Source organism: Lissotriton vulgaris, chromosome 5, assembly GCF_964263255.1.
Source record: "Lissotriton vulgaris chromosome 5, aLisVul1.2, whole genome shotgun sequence".
In the NCBI taxonomy this organism is placed as follows: domain Eukaryota; kingdom Metazoa; phylum Chordata; class Amphibia; order Caudata; family Salamandridae; genus Lissotriton; species Lissotriton vulgaris.
The window spans coordinates 1,073,720,743-1,073,740,057 of NC_141693.1; the positions used below are offsets into that span (position 1 = coordinate 1,073,720,743).

Below are 19,315 nucleotides of genomic sequence, written 5' to 3' on the forward strand. Positions count from 1 at the left end.
ACCAAAATACCAGCCGGTCCTGCTTGGAATTATTTAAACCCAATGCTTCTTCAACTTTTCCTTCCAGAGCATTTATTCCCTTCTTGAGGTCATGGACCTCATCCATCAAACGAAGAATATTGTCCGCCAGATGATTCACAATCAATGTGTCACCTTGTTTGTCAGTAATTATCTCATTAGCTGTAGTATCTTTCATCCCCTCCTCCAAGCCAACTCTTCCTACCTCTTCTACATATAATGCTGAGTATCTGTTTGGGAATTAGATGACCGGGTTAACATGCTCAAGCAATTAACCCCCTATAGCAGTATCCGGGATAAGTCCACCTTGAGGATTTACTGACTGGGCTATATGTGGGGCTAACATGGGTACTATTGACTTCTCAACATTTTCAGAATACTCTCTGCTCCTTTCATTGGAGCTGTGGATAGGGGTGTAGTGCAAGGTACTGTGAGGGTGGGGCAGGACAGTATGATTTAGGATTTCTGCTACTTCTTCCAACAAGTTGTCAATTCTGGTCATCCCAAAATTTTCCCCAGCTGACTTGAGTTTTATTTTAGCTACGGTTGAACCAACAGCCACATTGAGTGCCTTTCTGTTCTCCGGCTTAATAATTTAGTAATCATGGTTAGATGGGGCTGGACCTATCACAACAGATTGGGGCACTCTACTGCTACTTCAAAGGGAAAAAAGAAAGAAATAAAAGAAAGTAAAATGGCACTACACATCCTAATACAAATATCCAGCTAACCGCTGTCTCTGACCTCACGTACTTAAAATCAGATATAGTACACACAGCGCATAAAAGATTAAAAGATTAATAATATTAGAATGTAGTACTGCAAATGACTCTTCCAGACAATCAATCCATAGATCAGTGAATACTTAGTGCCATATACACTATAGAGGGGAGCCCCCGCTGAGTTAAGCATCACCAAACCAGGATTTAAGGTACTCTGTTCAATGGGCCTGAGTCCCTGTACCATCTCACGCTCCATCACGGTTGGCCTGAACTCTTGACTTTGTCCTGGCACGGCCAGATATCCACATTTGGTGCTTGATGCCTTTTGCTGCTATTTTTTGAAAATCTTTAGAACTGAATATCTTCAGTTCTAGTAAGTGGATTCTTGTCATGTTGGTCTTGTTTTATTTAATAAAAAGTACTCTGTTGTTCTAAATATTGTGTGCTCCTTTTGTGGTATGCTTTCACTGTGTTACTGTTTGAAGTGTTGCACTAATACTTTAAACATTACCTCTGACCCTCTCTGCTCGGTGCAAAGCTACATAAGGCTTGAGAACAGGTTAGTTTAAGATTGCTTGTGACTCTAAGAAGAATTGTGTTTGCTGCCTAATGCCAATTAGGGTTTTAGACAATTTGTACATGTTTTAGTGGTCAGAGCTCATGCACTGGAGCCTAGTTAGTAGTGTACCAGTGCTCAGACTAAAAGAAAAGCAGCATCAGTCTCAAAGAAATGTGGATAATTGCATAGAAAAAGATACTTTCACACACTAGCCACATGGGAAAGAGCATGGATGCTATTTAGAGTCCATATCGGGTCGCAGCTGTAATACCTAGCATGGCCATTTTTTCCACTGGAACTGCCTATGTGACATCTTGGCTCAGAGGTGGCAACATTTTTGCCAAGAACAAAGGGGTGTCTTACCCATGTATGTGTCAGGGATGCACTTTTCTTGTTTTCTGCTCATGTTTTATTAAACTATAGTGTACTAAAATGAAGCACTAAAAACTGAAACTGGGATCAGAGATGCACCCTTCTTGTTTTCTGCTCATGTTTTATTAAACTAAAGTGTACTAAAATGAAGCACTAACAACTGAAACTGGACCTTTGGTGGCAGCTGAAGTAAAATAAAATACTTTTAAATCTGTATTATGTATGTGTGTGCAAGTGACAATGTGTTAGAGAGTGAGCGTGAGTATGTGGGAGCATATGTCTCTGAGTGAGTATGAGTGTGTGTTTGAAAGAAAGTGAGTGGCAGGTAGTGTGAATAAGTTGAACTAAGTGTCAATAAATGAGCATGATCGAGTGATTGACTGCTAGAGAGACAGAGTGAGAATTATTGAGTATCAGGGAGTCTACTGTGAGTATGAGTGAGAGACAATGAAGGAGTGTAACCAGGGTGATAGTATGAGAGTGAATGAGAGTGAATTAGTGAATATAAGTGAGAACGAGGGAGAATGTGGTGTTATGCTTCTGAGTCTGGCATTGGCCCTATTACTAAAGGTAATTCTTGTCTTTTAGAGGCACCTCTTTCAGCATGCTGGGACTGTCATACTGGTGGCAATACTTAGCTTTACAAGTACCTGAGAAAAATTACTATGAATGTCAAAAGGACTGCAGCTTATTTAGGCAGACCTGAGCTTTTTGGCTCCCCGGAGAAATTGGTAAAAGTCGACAAATTGTGGGTTAAAAATATGTATGTTCAGGTATCTCAAAGGGATAGAGAGCAGAATGAGTTAAGCAAACCGTCTGTTTGGGCTCATCAGCTGATATGTACATCATTTACTATTGAGCCATACTTAACCTTTGTGTCTAGCCAGCCCCATCGCTTCCTATTGGTTCGATTTAGGTTAAACCAACTACATTTACTTTTGCCGAGCCAAGGGATGAAAAAAGCTGGAGGACTTAGATGTATGTACCTGTGACAATTTCTCTACTCAGGATTCTCTGCATTTTGTTTTATTTTGGGAATATTTTTTGCATATCCGTAATCGTTTTATAATACCGATTTTAAAAGGCAAAGGTTTTACTCACACAAGACCGGCTTTCATTTATGTGCAAATGTTAAATAATACATGGGAAATTTTTAATATAGCTAGTTTTTTAACCGCGGCTGTCAGGATTAAGAAGAAAAGAAGTGTTGCTAATAATCTGCATCTTGTGTCAGGACTTGTATGAAATTTCCCCTTTTTTATTCTGTATATTAATGAATTATTGATGTCTTTTGAGATAAATCGTGATGATTTCGTTTATTTAATATTTTTTGTAAATTTCCTTGTAATTCATTTTTATAGTATACTTTTATGATTTTAATTAACTGCATAAAGTGAATTTGACTGACTGACTACTATGAATGACATAAAATTACAAGCATATGGGATACCAATGGAAAAACAGTAGCACTAAAATACTGCAAGTAATTCCTAGCATAGGGTCACATATGGAAATATGCTGGCATACTCAAGGTAATTCTTGCGATGGGGCACCCATGGCAAAATGCTGGTGTTGAGAAAATGTGTTGGCGGTAGAGCCCCCCCTTTTGGCTCGGGTCGACAACAGTTTTATTCATCCAGTTTTTTTTATATAAAAAAAATCCTTTTTATTCCGTGATTTTTGTTCAACAATCAATGTTTATTATTGCAATCTATCACTAGCCAATGTTGCTCCATCATATTCACAATGGAAACTTTCAATTTGTGAAAATATTAAAATTTTCAAAATCCATAAAGAAAATTTATTTTCCCGTTCTGAAATGTCGCCTTCCTTGCCCAATGCATTTCGTGTCATGGACCCTTCTTCAGGGGATCCAAATTGAAAATTCCTCAATTCTGTGTAATACCGCAGGTCTCCGGAAAGCGTGGAATATAAGCAATTTATTTTATATAAAAAATGGATGAATAAAACCGTTGGGCTTTTAATAGTTAAGGGCCACTAGAGTCAAGAGATGGGGATCAACCACCAACACATTGTTGCAGCTTTGACACAATTAAACAGAAGACATAGCACTTCACACAGGGACGCACACAGGAGAAAAATCATACAAAACATTAAACGATTGATTAAAAGAGGTTCTATGGAATGCACTGTGGGAACATAATATAAAATGCTTCATAAGGGAGGCCATCCATGGCAGACTTGAGGTGGACAACCATTTCGGTCCAACACACTAGAAGAGAATTTTGACACTAGGGGTCACCCATGGCATATGTATTGTACCTATGGTAAAAAATCTGGTACTGGCATAATCTATGTAATTTTCTGCCTATGGAACAACCACCACAAAATGCTGACCCTGGCAGTATGATGATGGTACTTTTTGACATATGGAGGTATCCGTTGCACATTTTGAAGAAACTAAACGGGATCATTAGGTTTCTTTGGCTTAGCACAACAGGAATGGATTAAATATATAATGAGCGTCCTTTCACAGCATTTGCCTTTTTAGCAAATTTATGTGAGAAATGTCCTTTAAAATGCACAATACTGCATCATGTTTTGAATGTTTACTGAGAGTAGTGCCCCCCCTTATCCACATTAGAAGATGTTGGAATCGCTTCCTTGGTTGTTGTTTATAATTTGAGCAAGTATTATGTCCCATCACTTTCAAAGCTCACCAGGGTCACTACAATACCAGAAGGCAAAATATGCCCTGATCTTCACTGTTTACCTTCTGCAGCTTCCATTGGGATCAGTCAATACCATTAAGTTGTATAAAATAAATAAGTCAGCAAAGCCCGCTTTTCTAATTAAGTTTAAAAAAACTAAAAGCAAATAAATTTTTAAAGATGATGTTGCCATGTTTTATTTTTGTCAATACATGGACAATTATTTGTTTGAATAAAAGCTTTACTGCTTGCCTTTCTCACTGCAGTGTACATAAGGGGAATTATCAAATTGCGACAGTTTGAAGTATAAATAATCGAGGTACACAATGTACCTCTGTGTTTTGTGGAACTATATCCTCTTCAGAGGAGCACATAATTGTGCATGTCATACATAGAAAATTAGTAATGTTCATTTGTCATGTTTTTTTTGTAAACAAATTTTATTAGGCATTTATAGTATAACAATCAATATAGCATAATCTTTTGGTCTACACATGTAGGGCAATACACAGTCATTTGTAGCAGTTATGTTGCTGGCCATCAGCTTCTCATTAGGTTCAATTATAATCAAATCCAAAGCCTTCATTGATATGTCATGCAAGTTACATACAAGTAATCCCCCATCTCAACTTTATTACCAACCCCACCCACCCAATCCTCCCCCTGCCTCCAGGGGTGCCGTGAATTACCATGTACAATTAACTTTCCCAGGTCCACTTGGTTATCGCTTCCATCCCATTGATGTAATATTCATGATCTCCAATCAATTGCCGATAGAGGAGCCCTACCATACCGCATCTTCCCCGTGCTTCCTTCCAGTGCAGTTTATGAATCCCCAGCCTATGGGGCTTTTCCATCACCCTCATACGTAATGTCATTCAGCTGCTTGAGATGCAGTGTCAGAGTTTCCCAAGCCCTGGTTGCATCCAACATCTTCTCACACCCATTATTCCTAGCATCTCTAAGCCGTGCCTTTCCCTCACTGTCTGCCCAGCGCTCAAGTTGCCTCCTCCACCTGTCTATGTTAGGGCCTCCTCTTGCTTTTCAATGACTTGCGATATCTCGTTTTGCTAATATGAATCCCAAATCCTGAAAAGTACTAATAACTTTATTCCTGGCAGTGTGTAGAAGTCTGTGGTGTAGGCAATGTCCTGGATTGAAGTGCACCTCCTTTTCAGTAATGTCTGACAACACCTCTGTCACTTCTCTCCAGAGAGGTCCTATCTCTGGACAACTCCAAAACATGTGAAGGAACTCTGCTCCTATTTTTCTGCATCTGGGGCAAGCTGCCATTACCATGTTAAAATACTTTTTGAGATGCCCAGGAGTGAGGTACACTCTATGGAAGGCAAAGAAATATATCAGTTGGAACCTAGCATTCCTGGAAACATTACCAACCCTCTCCTTGAGCTCCGTCCCCACTTTGTCTTCTATTGGCTCTCTACCCTCTACACACTTCCACTGCAGCTCCTGATGTGGCAGAAGCGTCGCTCTACTCAGTCTTCCATACAAACAAGTAACCAATTTAAATGTCCCTGCCGCCGATACCACATATTGGCAACCTGCATTCAGAGGGGGTTCAATCAAACCGCTCCCCCAGTGTTCACTGATTGCCGCCGTCAGGGCCGCATGAAGCAAGAAATTGCCCCCAGTTATCTAATTTCGCTCACTAAATGCATCAAATGACAACAGCACACCATCCTCATATAACTGCCCCATGATGAGAATTCCAGCCTCCTCCCACTGTCCCAGCCTCCTCCAATCTGCCCCATGTGGTAACTCCATACAATACTTCAGTGGGATCTCCGGTGCGTATGCTCACTTTTTTGTGACCCTCTGTTAGCTGCGAGTCCAACACTTGTGGGCTACCCACAATTCTGCTGACAGAGCCCTTTCTGGCACAGGTAATCGCAGTACTATTCTAGCCAGAAGATCTGGTGCAGGGAACCCATCCCCTTGCTGTGCTGTACATCAAAGCTGACTTGCCACCCATTTCGTTAGCCATTGCACCTGAGCTGCAATATAGTAATATTCAAAGTCTGGTACCGATAATCCCCCATCTGCTCTGGGAAGCAATAAAGTCTTTAAAGCTACTTGTCACCATCCAGTTCCCCATAGGAAGTCCGTCACCAGTGTCCGAAGCTGCTTAAACTTCTCTGCAGGGATCCACACTAGTTGCACCCCAAACACATATAGTAGCCCCGAGAGGGTCACCATCTTTAGTAGGGAAACACTGCCAATTAATGACAAGGGTAGTGTACCCCAAAGTCCAAACTGGCCTTTGTCCCCCGTATAATCTTGCCCACATCTCTCTCCAAGAGATCTGCTCTGTCATGATATATTTGCACCCCTAGATACAAAATAAATCTCCCCTCCCATTCGATGTCCTTACTATCTGCAGTTTTTCCCATCCCTGCTTGATGGGAAATAGACAGGACTTGCTCCAGTACACCTTAAGGCCTGCCACTCTCTTAAAGACCACTAGTAAATCCCTAGCCCCTTCAAGGTCTGTACCCGTGTTGCTGAGAAACAATATGAGATTGTCTGCATGTAAGACCAGTACCTCTACAGTGAGTCCTCGGTACCAATTCCCAGTCCTAGCCTTAGCAGCTAGTGTCTCCATAGCCATTGGAAACAGCAGTGGTGATAGTGGACACCCCTGTCTCGTCCCTCTTTCTACCACGTACCTGTCTGATATGATTTTTCCAGTCCGGACCCGAGCTGTGGAGTCTTTATACAATAGAGCAGTGCAGTCCACAACCTCCTGTCCTAATCCAAAGGCTCACATCACACTTAATAAATATAGCCATTCAAGGCTATCAAAAGCCTTTTCAATGTTGATTGCTAGAACAGTGGCCTCCTCTTTGCAAGAAGAGTTTGCTCCTATCACTCATAACAGTCTCCGGACATTCATTGCCATATTGCGTGTGAGTATGAAGCGGGCCTGATCCCAATGTATGAGACCCATCATATGTGGCAGTAGGCGAGTGGCCAGAATCCTGTTCAGGATTTTATAATCAAGATTAAGCAGGGACAGGGGGTGGTACTCTGTCTTGTCCCATGCCTGTTTCCCTGGTTTTAATAAGGGAACAATCAGCACCTCCTTAGTGGTTCCCCTCTTGTTTCGCCTGATTGTATAAGGCAACCAATCGGGCCCCAGCAAATCTAAATATGCTGCATAAAATTCAATGGGGAACCCATCTGTGCCCGGCGTCATATTCCTGGCCATGGCCTTAACAGCCCTTCTAACCTTGACAATCTCTATTTCCCTCCCCAAGACCTCTGCTTCCTCTATGTTCAGTGGTTCAGTGTTGTTAATTCGACATCCTCAATAAAGTTGGCAAATTCTACAGCTGTGGGGGATGCCTTACTCCTATAAAGATCTGAATAGTAGTCACAGAAATTATCCTGCTGGCGATACCATATTTTACCCCGGTCCATCCTCATTTCTAAAATTACAGACCTCTTCTTAGCTGGGTTGGCCAGCCAGGCTAGCCGGGCCCCAGGTTTATCCCTTTCAGAGTGCACTCTGGCCATGTAATTTTTACAGTTGAAACAGTGCAGCGACTCCGCATGCCCCGCTACATCCTCCCTGGCTTCGAGGAGTTCCCTCTGCACTGCCACATTCATCGGTTTATCGCTTTCAATGCGATGTAAAGTTTGCTCTGCATGCAGCAGGTCTTTTAGCAGCGTTCGACTTACACCTACTGCTACTGCAATGCATCTATCCCTTAGCACCACTGTAAACGCTTCCCATTCTGCTGTAAGTGTTGAGGCAGTCCCTGTGTTTTCTGCAAAGTATTGTTCGATGGCTGTGCAAATATCAGCGTGGTATACCTGGTCCTCCGGATTCTCTGGTCTAAGTCACCAAGTAGGAATCCCTGCTCTAGCCGTAGACAAACTGAGACATACCAATAAGGGGTTATGGTCCAAGACTGTACACGCCAAATACTCGCTGCCCCTGATATATTCGTGTACATCAGGCATGCATAGAACGGCATCCAATCGAAAATGTAGCTCATGCATGCGCCCTCCAAGAATCCACCAATACCCACTGTTGTTGCGAATCTCTTTGCGTCCTTGCCACTCGATGAGCAGGGGATTCAGGATGCGGGGGTGTGACCGGTCAAGTCCCACATCTTCAACACTATTATACTCCCCCCCCCCCCCAGTAGCACCGCAACACCTGCTCCAGGGATCGGGAAAGCTCTGCTAAAAATGAAGCCTGATCTACATTTGGGGCGTTTATATTCCTATTATGACATCTTTCCCATCCAACTTACCCACCACCACAGCATACCTCCCTTCCAGATCAATACATTCTCTGGTACATTGGAAGGAGACTCCGGCTCGCACCCACACCAGTACCTCTCTGGCAAAAGCCAAATAGTATGTATGAAATAGCTTCCCTCGCTAACACAGTATCAGAGCAGCTCCTTCTCTCGCATTTACATGGGTCTCTTGCAGTAATGCAATTTGTGCCCCTCTATGCACCAGAAAAGCATGCATCTTGTGCATCTTTACATAGAGTGCATCCCCCGGACATTCCAGGAGATACATTTATAATCTATGTTGGATCCCATGGGAACAGAATTTAATCATATCTATCGTCACATTTCCTTCGGTCACGCCTGGTCCCCTGTGAACATTCCCACATTAATCAAACTACCCAACTCCCTTACCCTGGAACTCCCTCCATCTGGACTCCCGCCATACCAAAGTGATTGGTCTCCCCAGGTCCCTGACTCTTGAGTGTCAATAATATACACCAAGGTCCCCTGCCCCTCTTTCTTCCATATGTCCCCAAGGTAACTTCCAAGAGTCAAACCAGCTCATCTGCTGTGTGAGGGGTAACAACAGGCATCTCCGTTTTTGACTCCTCTGCAGCACTCAGGATTGGAGAGCTCTCAGATCGTCCATCTTCCTGATCACTCCTCACTGATCCAGGACTGGATCCCGCTTGGCTAAGCTCCACCACCGCTCTGATGGCCTTGCTGCGTTCAACCCTTACTTCCGTCTGGGGTCTCACCGGACTTTGCTGTATCGCCCTTTCACCTGTAGTCAATTCGGTGAGTTGTCTCCTGACTTCCGTTCCCGAATAGTATCCAGCCAATCCCAGGCTTCTTGTGGCAATTGAAAGAATAGTGTGCCCTTGGGTCCCACGACCCACGGTCTGGCCGGAAACAGCTTGGCATAGGGGAGCTGAAGTTGGCGTAGTTTCCTCTTGACTGCCAGGAACGTGGACCTTTGCCCCTGCACTTCCCTGGTAAACTCTGGAAATATCCTCAACCTGCTGTTCCCTATTTGTAGATCTGTCAGCTGTCGGGCCTGTTCAAGTATATGGTCTCTTAAGTGTAACAAGCAGGTGATATTCAGCCTTGTTGGTGCCCCAGGTTCAGGAGGTCGAGTCGGTATTCTATGTGCTCTTTCAATGGCATAGAGTCAAGAGAGCCCTTCAGGTGCTATCTCTTTCTAGATCCAGTCCTTCAGAAACTGTACTATATCTCCTCCTTCTTCTCTTTCAGGCACACCAATTATGCACAAGTTGTTGTGACGTGATCTCCCTTTGATGTTTTATGCACAGGCTTCCAGTGCCTTAACTTTGGATGCCACTTCAGTGAGAGATTTCTGTAATTCTGGATCCTCCGTTGGAATATCTGTGATCATTTTCTCCATGCCGGTGACCGGTTCTACTAGGCGACGATGATCATCTTTCATTGTCCTAGGTCAGTTCTAATAGAGTCTCAAATGCCTCCCGAGATGCCGTAATGGCCTCCATTATGTCGGCTAGCGTGGGCTTCATAGATGAAACTCCTTTTACAGGGTCCATTGGATCCTCTTCCTCATCAGTCTGGGTCCCCCCGCCTCCTGCAGGAACCGCACCCTGGCCCCTCTGTTTAGTGACTTTCCCCATGAGGGCCTTCCCCTCGTGGTGCCTATGGCTTAGGGGCCTCTTCAGCTTGTTCACAGGTCTCCTCTTGTGCAATCACTCCCCAGCGTCCAAAACTCGGTAAGCTCAAGCGAATGGCACAGTGTTGTCCTCCTCCTCCTCCATCCGTAATGTGGGTTCACACCACAGATCTATAGGCACCCATGGAGGAGCAGCATCCTACAGGCGCTTTGAGTGGGCCCTCCCAAAACTCTGCCACACTGTATATGTCCTCCATCACTCTACCGGGTCCTCACCACTCCCCCTAATTTCGTGTCCGGGCCCCCCCCCATCCACTCAGCTCCCACTGAGATCTCCACCATGGCCAGCCCCCATTCCGGTCCGTTGTGCACAAGGGCAGTGGTTCACTTCACCTGCACATTACACTCGCCGTGCAGGCCTTCACCATCAAGACCCAGCCAGCCTGTCCTCCCGGTCACGTCGGACCCTAACGGACTGGGGTCCTCGTGTCACTGGAGGCTGCTGTACGCCCTCCTCCTAGGATGGTGCATAGGGGGGGCCACTGGAACCATCCCAATCAACCATTGGAGAGGGCCTGGAAACCTTCCTTTCATTCGGTGCCCCTTCCTCTTTTCAGGGTCTCCGCGTCGGGCTCCCACAGTCTCTCAAAGCCCTCTGCCGCAAGTCACTATACTTTAAAGAGCAAGGAGACACTTCAAGAAAGCTGCGGGGCAGGGAGTCTCCGTTACCTCCCCCCGGAGAGTGCACTCCAGTGCGAAGCCTGTTGTCAGTCACGCCCTGCTCATGCGTGCCTGGCCAATCAATTCATTTCCCTTTCACAGGGCTCGGCTCACCTTGAAAGCTGCCGGTGGTGGAGCAGTCCCTCAATGGCTCACCGGAAGGTCCCGTAGCAGCCACGGATGATGTTCCACTGTGCATTCGGACTTTCCTATCTTCGGCGTTTCAACGCGCTCAATTTTCCCGAAACACATTAACCCCCTGACTAAGAGCCACTAGCTCGAAATGCATTTGGAACATAGATCAACGTTGTTTTACAACAATTATGACGCCATGAAATAATTCTTCGTGCATTTGGAACCATTGTGTAAAATTGTCTTCAAACTTTATTTCATCAAAACATATATTTTTTGGATTGAAGAATTACTTGCATCATGTTACAAAGTGAATACAACTTTGAACATTTAAACACCTTTGGATACACTTGCTTCTTTAGCACATAGGAGTGCTCAGGTTATCCACCTTACACCTGTAAGGTCCCTTGCGTTCTATATTTTCTGCCCCTCGTGGACAGTAGGGGCTTCATCCTGATCACCCTAAAAGACTGAACTTTCACCGATTACCCATCAGAGTAATTTAATGATCTTGGAGTGCAGCGGACTTCTGTGCCTCATTGCTCATCTCACAGGCGCCATCTTAGCTGCAGCAACTCGGGGTCTTTGCATTGCCAGCAATCGCTGTATGTGGTGTTCCACCACAAACCACCTTTTCTGCTTGCAGCTGCAGGTGCTTGAGGGGGTCAGCCACTGATTACACCTCGGTCGGGGATGCCAGGGGTTCAGGATAATGATAGATGAGGAAGCCCAGGGCCAGAGCTCCGAGACCTGCTTCCTCCTATTTGTGATATTTGTGATATTTGTGGGGGTATTTCTAAAGCGCAGCGTTCGCTCCGGAGGGAGCATCTTGGCGCTGAAATTCCTGGTAAACCAGTCATGGTAGCAGTATGAGTTTAGATGGCTGCTTTTGTGTAGTCATCGGGAAGGTTAAAGATCCAAGTCTTTAGAAGTTTTCTGAAAGGTTTTTCGTAAGTTTGTTGTCTCAGATTTTTGGGCAAGTTGTTCCAGGCTTTGGTGGCCAGGAAGCTTAAGGTTTTTCCACCCTTAGTCTTCAAGTTGTACCTAGCAGGGAGGATGAGGTTGTCCTGGGACGAACGGAGGGATCGACTAGGGTTGTAGTGGGGGAAGCGTCTGGTGAGATATTTTGGACCAGATTTGTTAAAAGCTCGAAAGGCAACAATCAATATTTTAAAAAGAATTCTTTTATGGAGGGGGAGCCAATGCAGGGATCGTAGAGCTGCGGAGATAGATGATTTTCGGGGCAGCTTTAGGACCAGTCGGGCGGCCGTGTGAAGAACACTTTGAAGCTTGGTCAGAGTAGTCTTTTTTACAGTAATCTAAGCGTGAAATTATGAGGGCTACTGTTACCGTCTTTCTGGCGTCAAGTGGAAGGAAGTCGAAAAACTTTTTTAGCGATTTTATTATTCCAAAGCATTGACCTGCTACAGTCCTGGCATGCTGGTCGAATGATAAGTCTGAGTCGAATTGGACGCCGAGATTCCTAGCTGTTGTTACAGTCTGGGAAGGTGCAACTGAGTCATCCGGCCACCAGAGGGCTGGGCAGAAGGAGGTGTTCTTTCCGATAGGGAGGATCTCCGTTTTGCTGGAGTTACATTTGAGATGGTTAGTGTCCATCCATTGGAAGACTACTGTCAAACAGTTTTTGAGGTTGAGCTCAGCCTTGGTTGAATTATCCTCTAGGGGTACAATGAGTTGCGTATCATCGGCATACGATGTTACCGGTATGCCGAATGATTCAATCAGGGATAAGAGTGGGATGAGGTAGATATTAAAAAGAAGGGGACTCAAGATGGACCCCTGAGGTACCCCGGAGGAAACCTTCTTCTCTTTGGAGTGGAAAGGGCCGAGGGCGACAGTTTGGGACCTGTCGGTAAGAAATGATTTTATCCAGGATAGGGCGATTTCCGAAATCCCTATGTCCGTCAGTCTGCTGATTAGGATGGAGTGGGAGATGGTGTCGAATGCCGCAGTGAGGTCGAGAAAAATGAGAATTGCATTCTTCCTCTGGTCTTGTAGCGTCTTGATTGTGTCTGACAGTTCAATCAGAGCTGTTTCGGTTGAGTGTTTGGGGCGAAAACCAGATTGTTGCGGATGGAGTATATTATGAGTTTCCAGATAACGTTTAAGTTCTCTGTCGACCATCTGTTCGGTTATTTTTCCCAGAGCAGGGAGGAGTGAGATCGGGCGAAGATTGGTCAGGTCCGACGCGGATTTGTTGGCCTTCTTCATGAGAGGTTTGACTATACCCTTTTTCCACAGGCGGGGTACGGATCCGGTGCGAAGCGACGAGTTAACTATATTGTTAATGATAGGGTTCATCACATCGATGAGTTGGTGGAGGATTTTAGGAGGACAGGGGTCAGACGGAGAACCAGACTTGCACGCCAGGATGACTTCTCTGGTTTGAGCCAGGGTGACAGGGGAGAAATTCTTAAGGCTACCAGCTAGGGATTCAAGTTGAGAGGGAATAAGAGCACCTGGAGTTGTTTGTGAAGGGGGGAAATTTCTTTGGATGGAGACGATTTTGTCCTCAAAGTAGTCTGATATTTTGTCGCAAAAGTCTTGGGATGGGGGGATTTCGGGTTGTAGTGCTTTGGGCTGGGTGAACGATTTTACTATTGAGAACAATGTTTTTTGTTTTTGACTGGACTCCTTGATTGCGTTGACGTAGAAGATTTTTTTTAGCAGATTTAATGTTGGAGAGGTAATTTTTCCTTCGTTGGATGTGAGAGAGACGGTCGTCATTGTCATATGTTCTGCGCCATTTTCGCTCTGCTTTTCTACACAGTAGATGAGAAGTAGCTAGATCAGAGGTGAACCAAGGGGAGTTGGTTTTAGTTTTTTTATGAGTTGTGCAGAGACGTTTGGAGGGGTTCCGAGTTTTAATTTCTTGTGAAATCCAGTTGTGAAAGAGGTTAGCGTCGAGTTCAACGTTACCAGATAAAGTGGGGGACTGAGATTGGAGGATAGGGTTAAGATTAAGATTTTCTTGAACCTTTTTCCAGTTGACGGGGTTGTCACGGTGAGGGTTCGTTTTACTGAAGGTTAGTGGGCGTACGTTTTTGATATGGAACGGGATCAGGCTATGATCTGTCCATATTTGGCCATATCTGTCCATGTCCTACATCAGCGCCAAGCCACGCCCCCTTTCTACTTTCATGTTAGCACCCTAATATAGGTGGTATTGAAAATAGAACTGTGTTGTTATATTAATCCTGCACTTATTATGGAACGTCAACAATTTCAACTATTGTGTTGTCATCAGTGTTAAGGTCATGTGACTTCTATTCCTGTGAACATTTAGGGTTAAAAGTCCTATGATGTCACTTCCTATGATGGCATAAGAGTCAAAGAATCTGTGATGATGCTTCTGCTACCCCTGGCATTTAGGTAAATTGAAGTATATGGGAAAGACCCTAAAGAGATTCACCTTGTCCAGTGTACCTCTTATGGAAGGCACATGCTTGATCTGCACTGCCTGACTCTGAGTTGTGCAAGTTGGCCAGGTGGTAACATGTTAGTGCCTTATAAGACCCTCATTAATTCAATAAAATAAATCAAATGAGAGGTACAGTGCATCTGCTTTAAGACCATAAGGTCCTGGAGAAGACCATGCATTACCCCTGACTGATGCTTAATATATTTCATCATGTTTTTTAAGAATGACTCCTCTACTAACCTGATATTCTGGTAATCTAAATTGAACATTTTGGCTTATAGTAAAAATAATACTTGCCAGGCCCAAACAAAATCCCCTGTACAAGAGCACCCTAGTGCCATTATGCAAACTGAGGCCTACAGCAGAGCGAAACTGTAGACTACTTGGATACGCACCTGCACATCAGATAACAGAGCGCAGAGTTAGAGCATGGTAGTTGTGGTTATCCCTCTGTGTCTAGATGCTAAAGGATGGGCAGGGAAGGTCATTCGGGACTTTCCATAACTTCCTAAGTCAGATGAGCAGACCTCTGTCAACTGAAACAAATGCAGAAATATTAGAAGGACACGCCGCAAAGAAGGTTAGATATCTAGCCAAACTGATGTATGTTTTTCCCAGCCCTGAAGAGGAGCATGTTGTTCAAAGTTCTCAATAAATTGATCATTCGGTCATTGTAAACATGCGACCGATGCTATTGTTTTCAAGATATAATATTTTGAAAAATGGTAATAAAGAATTATGACACAAAAAAGGAATCTAGCCAAATTATGGTTTTAAAAAATCCCACCGTTGATATCGACAATGCCCTTTTTCTACTGACATTGTGAAGAGGAAGAATGCTCACATCAAAGCAGACTGGCCAGATTCCTGTCTAGAATTTAAAAACGATTCAGAAAAGGGGGGGTGATGAACAGAGTGTCTGAATTAAGCAGACCACTCTTACCCAGTCCAAAGATCAGGGCTTGATCCATCACCGTTATTTATCTCACTGCACCATCCCAGCTCTGAACCTGGCTATATGCAAATCAGTCTGTCCCTGGCCCAGTGCATCATGGGAACAGGGCAGACTAAACTACCAAGCCAATTCTTTACCAGAAAGGAGACAGGCTACCGGGGACCGGTTTCTGACATTTCAGCCGTCTTCGGCCCGGCTTGCTTGAATCCTGATGGTGCAGTGAGAAAGGGACTCATGTCTGAGTATACCCTGCCACACCTATAGTGTCCAAAAACGATTCAGAGCTAAAAAACGGTGATGGATCAAGCCCTGATCTTTGGACTGGGTAAGAGTGGTCTGCTTAATTCAGACACTCTGTTCATCACCACCCCCTTTCTGAATCATTAGAATTTAAAAAAGCATCAAAAGTTGACATTTATTTATTTGTTTATTTACAAATTTGTTTAGCGTCAACGAGACTCAATAACAGCGAACGCCTTGTATCAAAACAAAATTTCAACACAAGTGACATATTAATAGGCATTGGTAAAATGTGATAATTACATAAAATATTATTAATAGCAGAAGTTAAACACAATGGTAAGTAATATCGGCACGAATAGGTTTAAGAGGTAATTCAAATTAATATTTCAAGTGACACAATTTACACATATGCCTAAGAATTAGCAAAAGTTGCGATTCTTCTACTAATCATTTTATGTATGTTTTTGGAAAAAGGGAAGAATTAGTTCCCGGGTAGTGGAGGTTGGATCATTGGAAGGTGTGGGTACTGAAGGCGATATCATTTTATGTTAAACTTCAGTCAAGATTGAAATACGCTGGAAAAGTGGGACTCAGTTCTTGTTTGATGGAGACACATGAAGGGTTGGTATTGATAGTAGGACCGATGGAGTTCAGATATTCTGTTTCGGATTAGTTTTGAAGAGAAGCATTTACAGTTTAAAGGAAGCAGTAGAGCTGCCAATATGGTTAATGTTTGTTACAAGCAGTTTGTCCATTCACTTTGAAGGATTTTATTGACAATAAAAGAATGTTGGAATGTGCTTCTGTGTTCAAAAATTGAGCCATTTTGGAGATGGCAAGATTGGATTGGCGTGAGCAGTTCTATGGGTGCCTGAAACTAGTATAGCTTCCACTGAGAGTTGTCATTAGTTTGCCAGGTGGATAATTCGAATCCCAAACTTAAGAGAATTGCCATGCTATAATCTTGAAAGATCTTATAGCACTGTTATAATTGACTTCATTCCTCTAAGTAGGTTTTTGGATAGTGAATATGTGTATGCAGCTAGGGTCAGGCTCTTATCCAGGATGAAGCATACTGATATGACGTTCTCTATAATGAAGGGCTTGCAGTCAAGCATTTTAGAGGTGTCTAGCCAGGCTTGGAAGGAATGCCATTTAAAGGAGAGGAGAGTATAAATAATTCCATTTTATGGGGGTTCATTTTGAGAGGTGTAGTTACCTCCTTGATTTGTGATCTAGTGTTTGGCCCGGAGCACCACGTCTTCTGGAGATTAGACTTTAAATAGAGTTTTCTGACATTGGCATAACGGTGGAAAGAGAGGTTTGCTCTTCTCAGTAGAGAGCTGAAAGGTTTCATGTAAGAGCATCAGGGATTGTACTGATACACAGCTTGCTGGAAAGTAGAAACTTTGAAGTCATAGCTCAAAGGTTGGAACATTAGACCTGTTGTGAGCAATTCTGGAGGTAATAATCAACCATCGAAAGACTGTACCACTTCACACAGTTGATATAGTGCCACCAGTGATGATTGTTCCTGATCTCAATAGGTAAGCGTCTGATGTAGTGCAGAAATTTAGAATTGGAGCAGTGCATGTGTGTAAAAAGCCATTGCTGTTTTGAGCGAAGTTTGAGCTAATTATACTACCTAATTCCATGTTCTACCTTTATTTAACAGGCCTAAATGTCACCATTTTAGTGGATAATAATTGACTCCTCCTGTCTTTTTCTATACCTAGAGTTTTTGGTCACTTTAGCCTTCGTTCAGAGTGGCAGCTCGTGAAAGTGGACTACAAATCCATCTTTGGGAGAAGATGCAATGAAAATGATTTCCAGACTTGGCATCTGCACAACCAGGTAATACAATGAAAATTCTCAAAATACAGAGATGAATCTTGCATTCATCTGTGTATATGTATCCTTTGGATATTGTTAACATGATATTTTTCAGCCACTTCTGAGCAAAAAGAATCCAATTAAGTACAGTGATGGCTGGTATAGTTGGTGTCTGTCTGTTAACCACTAAGGTTAGTATGTTTGAGGGGCTTTTGTCAGCTCAAATCATAAAACGGTAATGCGTTTACGACTGTTGCATTGTCAGAATCGAGTGTAGTTCATAGTGGTAACACTGGAGGGAGATGTCAGATAATAGGCAAAAAACAATGTTGTTAGTTAGCCACAGACAGAACCTGGATTTGGTCAGTGTTGTGTCTGGAGTAAGTTAGAGTGTAAAAGTATATCTGGTTGTAAATTTCTGTACGGGGACTCTCTGGCGGGTGAGGCGGTCAATAGTACGACCAAGTACATTTTTGGGATCGCAATGATGAGAGAACACTCGTAAAATTAATGGTAGTGTAGGGGAAAGGGGTCGTCTAAGGGGAAAATGAATAAATAAAGAAAGGTTAAAATATTCAAGTGTACTTTATTGTTATATTTTCAAATGCAGAATTATACGTTATACTCCAATACATGTCTATTTTGTAAATGGATAGGGAAGTGAGTTCTCCTGCTAATCAGCCACAGTTGAAATGATGAGAATGTCCTCAGACAAATGGGTTCAATCACAAGGTCTCTTGCATGTGTCAGTTTATCTTACATGGGGAAATGTTTTTTTTTTTTTTAAGTACTAATTCACTCTTGCGCTTCAGAAAAAAAGCGAATTTGACAGTAACTATAGATTATGAATGGTATGCTGTGTACAATTATGCATGTGGTCACATGCACATTTGCTCACTATATTCATTATGTATGTGGAAATCGCTGGATGAGAAGGTTTATCTATTGCTGCTTTCTAACAGTGTACTTAGAATCTTTTCTACAATTAAAAATACTCACTCAAACTAGATGTAAACGTGACGCAGTTACCTCACGACAGCAAGAGCAAGACGAAAATTTCATAAAGCCAAAGCATACATTTAACAAAGTGACTGATAAAAATATTGGAAATTGTCTTGCAAATTGCTTAAAATAATATCATATTTGAAGAAAGTGAGCATTTTAGAGAACATTGCTAACAGGAAACATGGCATGATGTGAAAGCTGGTGGGTATCTAAATCTAATTAACAATGTTCAGGAGCCGCAGCAAGATAAATCTTTCAATGCATTGCACTGGAAGAAATAAATTTAAAAATGCCAGCTAGCTCGTGCTGGCTGATTTGTAATTTCTATAATGATGCTGTCATTGGAGGGGGCATTGGTTTACTGCGAGCTCGATGTTAACTGCTCGTTGCAAATGAAACGCAGAACTACGGCCCTTAAAATAGACTTCGATTATAACGAGAGTAAGGGGCAGATTTACAAGCCTTGCGCTGCTGGTGCTTCACGTTGCGTGACGCACCGGCGGTCCAACGTGCTAAGTGATATTTCCAAGCACAGGTAAAACCACCCTACGTGACTTGACCTGTGCTTGTAAATATTGCCCCTTTTCTTGCAACTCTTTGCATGTTAGAGGCGTGACATGGGTATTGCTGTTCGTGTTCCCACGTAACACCCATGTCCACTGATGCATTTCCTGATTTACTAGGAATCGTAAATCTGGAAATGCATCACAATGCTACACCACCCTAGGGATG

General features: G+C 43.3%; 1 protein-coding gene across 1 annotated transcript in view; it reads left to right on the top strand.

The window, feature by feature from the left end:
• Positions 1-19,315, top strand: part of SORCS3 (sortilin related VPS10 domain containing receptor 3) — a 1,546,015-nt gene that overhangs the window by 1,065,491 nt on the left and 461,209 nt on the right. Inside the window, exon 18 of the mRNA XM_086919577.1 lies at positions 17,482-17,599. Coding sequence (XP_086775703.1) covers positions 17,482-17,599 — 118 coding nt within the window. The remainder of the gene's footprint in view (positions 1-17,481; positions 17,600-19,315) is intronic.